The sequence below is a fragment of the Clupea harengus genome, unplaced genomic scaffold, assembly GCF_900700415.2.
Source record: "Clupea harengus unplaced genomic scaffold, Ch_v2.0.2, whole genome shotgun sequence".
Classification (NCBI taxonomy): domain Eukaryota; kingdom Metazoa; phylum Chordata; class Actinopteri; order Clupeiformes; family Clupeidae; genus Clupea; species Clupea harengus.
The window spans coordinates 1-9970 of NW_024880208.1; the positions used below are offsets into that span (position 1 = coordinate 1).

At 40.0% G+C, this 9970-nt stretch overlaps 1 protein-coding gene across 1 annotated transcript; it reads right to left on the bottom strand.

The window, feature by feature from the left end:
• Window positions 1–1379: 1379 nt before the first annotated feature.
• On the bottom strand, window positions 1380–8011 carry LOC122131605 (purine nucleoside phosphorylase LACC1-like). The gene is made up of 5 exons (XM_042706255.1): window positions 7023–8011; window positions 4722–4900; window positions 4022–4187; window positions 3217–3442; window positions 1380–2943 (listed from the first exon to the last, which is right to left on the bottom strand). Exons 1-5 carry the CDS (start codon window positions 7546–7548, stop codon window positions 2772–2774), a joined length of 1269 nt encoding a protein of 422 aa, XP_042562189.1. The 5' UTR covers window positions 7549–8011; the 3' UTR covers window positions 1380–2771.
• Between the last annotated feature and the right edge of the window lie 1959 nt (window positions 8012–9970).

Here is a 9970-nt window from a genome sequence, read left to right on the forward strand (position 1 = left end):
TTACTTATTTATATTTATTCTACTGAGCTTTTTTACTTACTGTTTTTGTAACTTGGTACAAAAAAGAGATGAATACTGAGATGCATTTGAACAGTGAATACAGCATTCAAGTGTATTTCATGAAGACATAAATACAGTTGTAAGCATGTTACCACATAACTCTATGCTGTGGAGCCATTACTGCCTGTCTGTGGATTATTTCTTCTTCTTCTTCTTCTTCTTCTTCTTCTTCTTCTTCTTCTTCATGACATTTACCCAAAAGGTCATTACTGCTCTCAATGTAATGGCCTATGCCCTTCTTCATTTGTAAATCAGCACTTAGTCCAAGTCCTGCATATAGTGTTGCTTTGAGGAAACATCAACTGGGTAAAGCACAACAGCGCCATCTAGAGGAATAGAGATGTCTCAAATTAGCTTTTTTGGGAACGGCAAAGGCAATCATGTATGGCTCCTGTAATACGACATTTCTATCAGTGTAGATCTACTGTCTAACCAGTACGTTTGTTTAAAAAACTATACCTTTCTTAATCAGTGTAGATCTACTGTCTAACCAGTAAGTTTGTTTAAAAAACGGTACCTTTCTTAATCAGTGTAGATCTACTGTCTAACCAGTACGTTTGTTTAAAAAACTATACCTTTCTTAATCAGTGAAGATCTACTGTCTAACCAGTATGTTTGTTAAAAACTATACCTTTCTTAACCAAAATATGTTTAGAATTGCTACATTTTAATCTTACTTTTCAAAAAAGAATATGTTGCAACACCTATATTCAAAATCCACACCTCAAGGGAAAGTTTGATTTCTCGCCCGGCGATAAATAACCCCGCCCAGGCAGAACAGGCCGTTTCCACCTGTCGTTTGAGCCACCAAACTAGGGCCAAGCAAGACAATGCCCCCAAGCATACAGTCAAATCTACACACAAATGGTTTACAAAAAACAAATGTCAATGTTCTGGAGTGGCCGAGTCAGAGTCCAGACCTCAATCCAATAGAGAATTTGTGGCTGGACTTGAAAGGGCTATTCACTCATGATCCCCATGCAAGCCTGACAGAGCTTGAGCAGTTTGGCAAAGAATGGGGGGGGCAAACTGCAGTGTCCAGATGTGCAAAGCTCACAGGCTCAACGATGTAAGTGCTACCAAAGGTGCATCTTCTAAATACCGACTTGAATTCATTTGTTTTATATTTTCAAGTAATTTAGAATAATTTGTTGAGATCGCCTTCACTTGAATTTTTTCTGCTGGTCAGTGTCAAAAAAAGCCAAGGTCCACCATGATTCAATGTTGCAAAACATTCAAAGGAGAAAGATTTCAAGCAGGGTGAATACTTTTGATATGCTTTGTATTCATCAGGGCCAAATAAAACATCAGTAAGCACGTCAGTAAAAAGTATACTTTACTAATAAAGCACATGTTAAAATCAAACAAGTTGTACCAAACTGCTGTACAAAACTAAAAACAATCATGAAAAAACAAACAAACAATAGATTTATTATTAGTAGTAGTAGTACTATTTCATTATGCTTATTATACAGCTCCATTGATTTCAATGAGCTACCCCAATGAACTGACCACTGCAGAAAATGAATGAGTGCCATTAGCAACAGGTTTTGTGCTTCTAATTCACATCTTCCATATCATTCCGCAGGTAGTCCATTCACTCAATGTAACGTGAATTCATTGGAACTTGAAGTCAGCAAATACGTTGAAACACAAAATACAAAATTACAAAAGTGACATTCTAATCATACAGTGAATAGCACATCAATCAAATGTAAAAAGTAACACAAAAATATAAATAAAACACCATGTGTCTGTATTCCATGTGCAGTATGTAGGATTTAAGGTGATCTTTTAGCAGAAATCGAATATAGTATTCATAATTATGTTTTCATAAGTGCTGTAACTATGAATCGTTGTGTTTTCATTAGCTTAGAATGAGCCCTTCATATCGAGCAGGTCCTCATCAACGAAGTTCCCCATGTTGCGCTGCTATGTTTCTGCAGTAGCCCAGAACAGACAAATCCAAACACTGGCACTAGAAAGGGCCTTTCGCGTTGTTATGGCACCTGGCGGCCTACTTAGCTTCTCCTACACGTATGGAAATGGAGAAGTATTCAGTGGGTTGTTCTCTGCAGTCTCACTGCTAGATCCCACCAAACCCTACACAATGTTCCTTTAATTGGGTTATAACTGTACAATTGTACAATTTGTTTTTACAAGAGGGAAATGACGATTAGTATATTTATTCATAACCTGGAAACTTCTACATTATTTCCCTATAACAGAGAAATCAGTTTAATCACTGTTCTGTATCAATGCTGTGGAAACTCTGAATGGTAACTAAGAACCAGAGTAAATAACGGTTGATTGAAAAGCTGGAGTGAGTAGAGTCTAGAGTGAGTGTGTAGTCAAGGCAAGCCAATGGATGAACAACATAAACATTCTATCATTTTGCCAAGTGGTGTAAACGCAATGAATTCCGTGATTAAATAACATGTTATCTGGAGAACGTGTGTAAGCTAGCAAGCATACAATAACAAACAGCTAGCAAGCTTAAGGATTCAGGCTTAACCACAGTGGAACCAACCATAACCAAAGAAAAACTACCCAACATGTTCCTTGTCCGTGAAAGAAAGTAGTAGTGCAAACAGGTCGCCTTACTTTAGGCCTTTGAATGTCCCATTATCCAAAATGAATGGACTTCACGTTGTGGAGTTCTTTGCTTCCGCCTTATTTCCCATTATTTTGTCCTCGGCAGCCGTTACCTCTTACTCTTTTATCCAAAGGAAGCCAATTTGTGTGCCAAAGTTGGTCCCATCTCGAACATGAGAGAAAAACATGTCTGAGCGGCAGGAGGTGCACAGTGTGACACTGGGAGTGTCAGTCACAGTGTCATCATGAATGTGTTTGGAGAGGAGCCCCCCTTGCTCCAGGAGAATTCTAGAAGGGAAAGCACAACGACAGTACGATGAGCAAGGACTTTCTTATGGAACATAAAATTAACCTTATTTAGGGTAGGTCGGAGAAAGAATCTACCATGGAGGAGGCAACAGAAGCATGTTGTTTTTATTCTTTTATTCCTCTTATTTCTTTTCTGTCTATTTAACAGATTCAAATCATATTACCTTTTAAATATTCTTTCAAATGTAAAGTTGTTTGTCTTGACCTGCAGATAACCATCAGAGATAAACATGTTCATTGACTGATGTTTACCTTGTGGCCAGCCTGATATTGACGTATGGCTTTGATGTCCCGTCGTCCCTGACACAGTCTGGGTGTATGGCGTGGAACTCTTTGGCTGACTCTTGCTCGAGCTTGAAGCAGCAGGAGCCAACAGATGGACCGATCACTGCTAAAATGTTTTCTGTCTTACTGTCAAATCGTGTCACCATGGCATTCACTGTTGCCATAGCAATCCCCATCAGTGTCCCCTTCCAGCCTTTATTAGTGGAGAAAAGCAATACAAACAAGAGAGAAAAACAGCTGGATTATGCATGTTCTGTAGCATCTAATATGAACTTCGGCCTGTTGACTAAAAGTGTTAATCGCATTTTCTCAAACAAAAGATAGTAAAGTTATAAGCCCTGAAATCATTCATTTGTCAAGGCTTGATGACTGCTAAAAATATCATATCCATATCAGAGATTCTGGGCATCACCTTTCTGTATAAAAATGCATTCCACCATTCTAATCCAATATACTTCATCATATTCAGCACATTTCTCATCATAGTCTTCATTTCCTTATGGAAACCATCTACCTCCCAGTTCTCCAGACTATAATAAAATATTACAGAAATAATTACATATTTGGTCATTTGGCGGACCCTTTCATCCAAAGCCAACTTGCTCTAGAGAAACGGCATCAAAAGCTCTCGTTTTCTAACTGATCCCACAGAACTGCCAAACACTTTGATCTAAAAGTTGAGCTACTACACATGCAGAGTTAGAATAACCGAGAATGGGTGTACAGTTCAAAGACCCGAGGATGAATTACGGTTCTAACTACAGTTAGTCACCTGCATGGGCCACTCCGATCACTTTTGATACAGGGTCAGTGAACAGCAGAGGCATGCAGTCAGCCCCTGGTGCTGCTATGACAACGTTGACTTGATTGGTCACTATTCCATCGTAGCGTTCAGGGCCTTCCTCACCCACCACCCACACATCACTGGCATGATCTGTCTAAAAAGACATTTTTCACATTTTTTATATATATATAAATGTTATACAAAAAATGTAACAAATACAAATGGATATAAACAAATATTTCTGGGTGTCCATTTCTACCATTTCAGAGGCATATCAAATCTGTGTTTCACTACCACACGGGTTCATTTAAATAGAGAAAACTCAAGGAGGTGCAAGAAGATGCTCATTAAGATGAACAAATATTCTGTTTATCTTCTCTGTTTATTCCATGGCACTTCTGATGATGAGAACTGACAGAATGAATTAGCACACAGGTGAATGATGGCTCCTAGCCCTTTGAAGAATGTATGTCTTTCAGGGGGAAGCATCTCAACACAGGCTAACTGGCAGAGGCTAACTGGCAGAGGCTAACCCTTTTAAAGCATGCCCTCTGCTGCAACCTAACAGCACAGTTATTGACTATTGACAAACTATTTGAGGCATATCCATTGTGCACTGAAGCTTGAGGCTTAATGAACACTTTAGTCATCACGTGTGTTACTGCTGTGCTTTTAATTTGACTCTCACCTTTACCAGGTGGAACTGGTGAGGCTGAAAGCCAACTTGGAGTCCAAGACGCCGAATGTTTTCAAGCACAACGGCCTTGGGGTCTCTACGGCTGGAGCTGCTGAAGAGGTTCAGGGAGCTTAGCGTGCTAATGTAGGAGATTCCTCCCGTCCGAGTACTGAAACCATGTGAGAAACTGTCTACAGAACACAGAGAGGACTTCCTTGAAAACAACATTTACATCACAAACAGTTATAAGATCTAAACAAAAATAAACAAGCTGGTTGATACATGCTCATTTTTCTGGGGGGGTGCAGGAACAGATCCATTGAGTGACTGGGGGCAAATGAATCGTCTCACATTAAGATTGGCCATTCACACAAGCATGTATTAGCTACTGAAATTTGATCGGCTATACAGTGCCTTGCATAAGTTTTCACCCCCTTGGATGTTTTACCCTTTTATTGCTTTTATAAATCAATCATGGTCAATATAAGTTGGCTTTTTTGACAAGAAAATTCACAGAAAAGCTTTAATGTCAAAGTGAAAGATTTGTACACAGTTATGTCAATTAAATAAAAATATGTAATGAAACATAAGTGATTCCATAAGTATTCACCCCTTTTAAAGTGACTGACCTAATTCAACAGAGGTCCAGACAATTGGTGCTAGAAGTCTCACAATTAGTGAAATGGGGATCAGTGTCTCAAGTGATTGTAGTATAACGACACCTGTGTCTGGAAGGTCCATTCACTGGTCAGTATTCAGTAATCAGTATTACTAGCTACCGTTACACCATGAAGACCAAAGATCACTCCAAGCAACTCAGAGAAGAGGTTATTGAAAAGTATAAGTCAGGGGAAGGATACAAAAAAATGTCCAAGGCACTTAACATCCCCTGGAATTCTGTTAAATCCCTCATCAAGACATGGAAGGAATATGGCTGGATGTGTAAATCTGGCTAGAGCAGGCCGTCCTCACAAACTGAGTGACCGTGCAAGAAGGAGACTAGTGAGAGAGGCCACCAAGACACCTATGACTACTCTGAAGGAGTTACAAGCTTCAGCAGCTGAGATGAGAGAGACTCTGCATACAACAACTTTTGCCCGGGTTCTTCACCAATCAAAGCTTTATGGAAGAGAGACACTGTTGAAGAAAACTCATATCAAATATCGACTAGAGTTCGCCAAAAGGCATGTGGGAGACTCCATGGTCAAGTGGAAGAAGCTTCTGTGGTCTGATGAGACCAAAGTGGAGCTTTTTTTCAACAGTGGCTCTCTTACATGAAGCTTTGATTGGTGAAGAACCCGGGCAAAAGTTGCTGTATGCAGAGTTTCTCCCATCTCAGCTGCTCAAGCTTGTAACTCCTTCAGAGTAGTCATAGGGTTTACGAGTGTTTAACCTATTAAATAATACGTCTGTTTCCAAAAATTCTATTTCAGTGGGTTAGATGAGAACCAAATTCTTGCACATTCAGGCAAAGGGAAAATTAGAAAATATAGGAAGGGACAGTAATCGACTCGGCCCCTGGTGGAATGAATCGGTTCCTCTATAGAGATGTTTTCAGAGACATTATATTTCGGTCCTCATCGAAAAAGGTAGTGGGATTACATATGCTTTGAGATACACTTTATTGATTCTGGTGACCATAGTTTATTTCCAGCCACAATTTGATTTCAACACAATTTTTGTAACAAGGTGATAAGGAACTCGTCACCGGTTTGTGCGCCTCACTGAGCTGATCAACATGTACATTTGTATTGCTTGGCTGCTGAATGTTTTTGTAATAACAAAAACAATGCATACCGCATGCATGCTTCTCACAGGGGGAGCTGACAGGTGGTGTCAGGGGCTAACGAGAAGGACGAGGCATGTACACGGTGGACAGGGTATGTGACTTGAGTTGTAGTTCATCTATGCAACGAAAGTGGCCATTTCAGGCAAAACATCGATTGACATTTTCACAGTTATTAGGTTATTACTATACGAACACTAAAACAATGTTTTGGTTGATAACTTCAATGATATGGCTTCGTAGTATTTCGTTTTTTCGGTCTATGGGATTTTACATGTAATTTGCTCTCCAATAGAAACGAAACCATTTGGGGCAGTTTTCACTTTCCCTCCCTACTGGTTTAGACAATGTTTTGAATATATCTCCCTTTGACAATGGCAGACTATTTTATCTAGCGTGATGAAAGTGCAGTAGGGCCTCTTTGCCAGAATCAAGAGGCTACCCATTAAATCTTAACCATGTTAATCTTACCATGAACAACTGTTGCCAAATTAAATCAAAGAGCTAAGAAATATTCTGTAACTCACCAGGTACAAGGGAGGACTTGAGGACAGTCATTTCTCCAACCGCTGGGAGCTGCCGAAGAAATGTGCTCACTTCATCTGTCACTTCTGTGATCTCACCAGATGTTAGACTGGTAGGACTATCACTGAACGCTCTCTGATCATCAAACACAGTTATATATTCAAAGTTGTACAGAGCTGTGAAGAGAGATTCTTGGTATTTTTGCAGTACAGCTCTTCGATGACTAGACGTAAGTATCACAACATTGCTCAAATCCAGATTATCCAATTCTTGCTTTATTGTGTACATCGAAGCGGAAACTGAGTTGTCCTGTAAGACACGGACCTGTTTTCTTAGACTGACAAATCTCTCCGGTGGTGTAGCGCTCGAGCCCTGACATTGCACACAAATAAGGTAAACAGGTTCATGCACTTCACCAGCCTGACTGAGGATCATTGAGATCTTTCCTGTAAATGCTTCATAACAATTAGGCCTACTGTCTTCTGAGCGAGGAACGCTGTCAAGATCCAGGACAACAACTTTAGCCATGCAGATATAATGCGGTTAAAACCAACAAGTCACACTTTCACGGCGCACAATCGAAGGCAAAGTAGTAGCCTATTCAAGCGTCGACACGTATGCTTATATGATTAGGCTAGGATGCGACACGACTCTTTTAAACAGTTCTATTTCAAACACCAATTAGTAGGCTATAGACCGTGTGATTTCAATCACAAACTCATCGCATGGTGGTTTTATATAGACCTGGAGAGTGTGAGGAAGTACCACCCACATTGGCCGATGCAATGCTAGCTACTTCAACCCAGGAAGTACGAAATTGACTTTAAAAGTCGTTCCATGGGTGTTTACCATGAACTGTAAAGGGTTTGAATGGAGAGCTGTGAGGCGAGTAGGCTATGCTACAAATGACGCCGAGAACCTGCGACATCTAGTCGCAAGAAGAGTATTTTTGAAATATAAGCTCTCAATTGAGACCTTCGTTTATTTGTCAAAGTTAAATTTGTGGAAATTAAACAACATACATTACCAACTATTACAATTATCATTTTTGGGTTCTGTACAATGTAAATAAGTCTTGATTTTAAATGCGTGACCATTTGTTTTTTTCTAATTAGGCTTGCCTACTGCATGAAGACCTAATAACCCATCCTTCTTGAGGGCTATAAATAGAAGCAGTAGAAGTAGGAGTGAGATTGCATTGATTCCAGGACAGGTGTTTTTGTATTGTGTCCTATAATGGTTCAAATGCCATCGAGCTCTCCTGTTAATTGCACTCTATGAGTAAGTTGTTTTCTTTGAGTTGGCCTGATTTAATGATCTTACCATCAGAAGGACGCAAACCTTTACACCAGGGGTTTTCAACTGGTTTTGTCCCACGGACCACCATTCTGACCAGAAAGTAGGCTCATGTTGCGGACCCCCTGCAATGCCGTCGCGGACCACCAGGGGGCCACGGACCCCTGGTTGAAAACCCCTGCTTTACACAATGGGTGCAAGTCTTCCATTATTACTCATAGCTAGGGTTGCAAAGGGGCCATACATTTCCGGTAACTTTCTGGAAACTTTCCATGGGGAAGTTAAGCTCGGGAATTTTGGAAACTTTGAAAAAAATGCGATGTCCTAAAATAAATAAAAGCACTACACGAACATTGCAAATGGCAGTGAATAAATAAATAAGGACTAAACTCAATCACGTGGATATAGCCATAGTGGAATAGAATGGACACATCTACATCACAAAATAAATGTGTTATGTGCAGATTAAGTGAACTACATTACCCAGAATGCACAAGGCATACGGGCTGTAGACGTGATGGTATGTTGAAAGTCACTTATGTAAAGTTCGAGTAAAACCCACTATTGCCGTGTGAGAGTAGTATTTTAAAATGCACTACACGGCATAACAGACCGGTGTTCGCTTTACGCTTTGACATGATTTTGATCAGTCTCATGTTGTTTTCGCGTTGCCTGTGGATTCTGTGTATTCTGCACACGTCTTTAGTTGCATGCCCTTATAAGAAGCTGGCGGGACGTTTATATATGCAAATTCAGGTGTACGAGAACATGCGTTCAATTTAAGTGCACAGCTAAGAACACTTTGGCAGTTTAAGAACACATTTCCAGGCGTTTATGAATCCGGCAGAGATCTTAGATTGGTCTTTCGAAGTTCATAAGAAGATATTTAAGAAGACACTTAAGAAAATGTTCGAGAATGAGGCCCATTGTCTGTCATATGACAAGGTAAATACAGTTATATAAATAACCCCAAAATTTCCCATGTTAATTCCCATGGAAAGTTTCCAACTTTGAATATTTCCGGAATTTTGCAACCCTACTCATAGCTTTGTCCTGCAAAATGTGTTACCCCGCAAACCAAACCTTGTGCCTCTTCAACATAACCAAGCAGGTTCCTGAATGGCTTCGCTGCTGTAGTCGCAAGCAGTTTGTGGCTTGGGAGGGTGAAAACCGTAGGTTATCACCTCGCTGTAAGCATTTTTTTCAATTACAAAAATATTCAGCCAGCCAGGCCATGTAAATCGGCATTTTGATCAGTGAGGTACGCAAACCGGTGACGTCATCTATTCATTGGGTGTTTCATACTTCTTAGCCACTTGATAACTGCACCTGAAAATCCAAACCACTGCTCTAGTCTGTGTCGTAATATATTATGATCAACAGTGTCAAAGACTGCACTAAGGTCTTATAACACCAAGACAGATGTTTTGCTTCTGTCTAGTTTGAGGCGTATGTTATTTCCAACCTTAATGAGAGGTGTTCCAGCGCTGTGATTGGCACGGAAACCTGACTGAAAGAGTCTGCTGCCAAGTGGTGGAAAAGAGATTTGAAAAAGTTGGTAGGCAAAAGAAAACAACTTTTTTTTTTTGCGAGAGATTGAATTAATTATATGTCATTATCTTGGGAATTCAAAGCTTAGTTATCAAAAGATAAT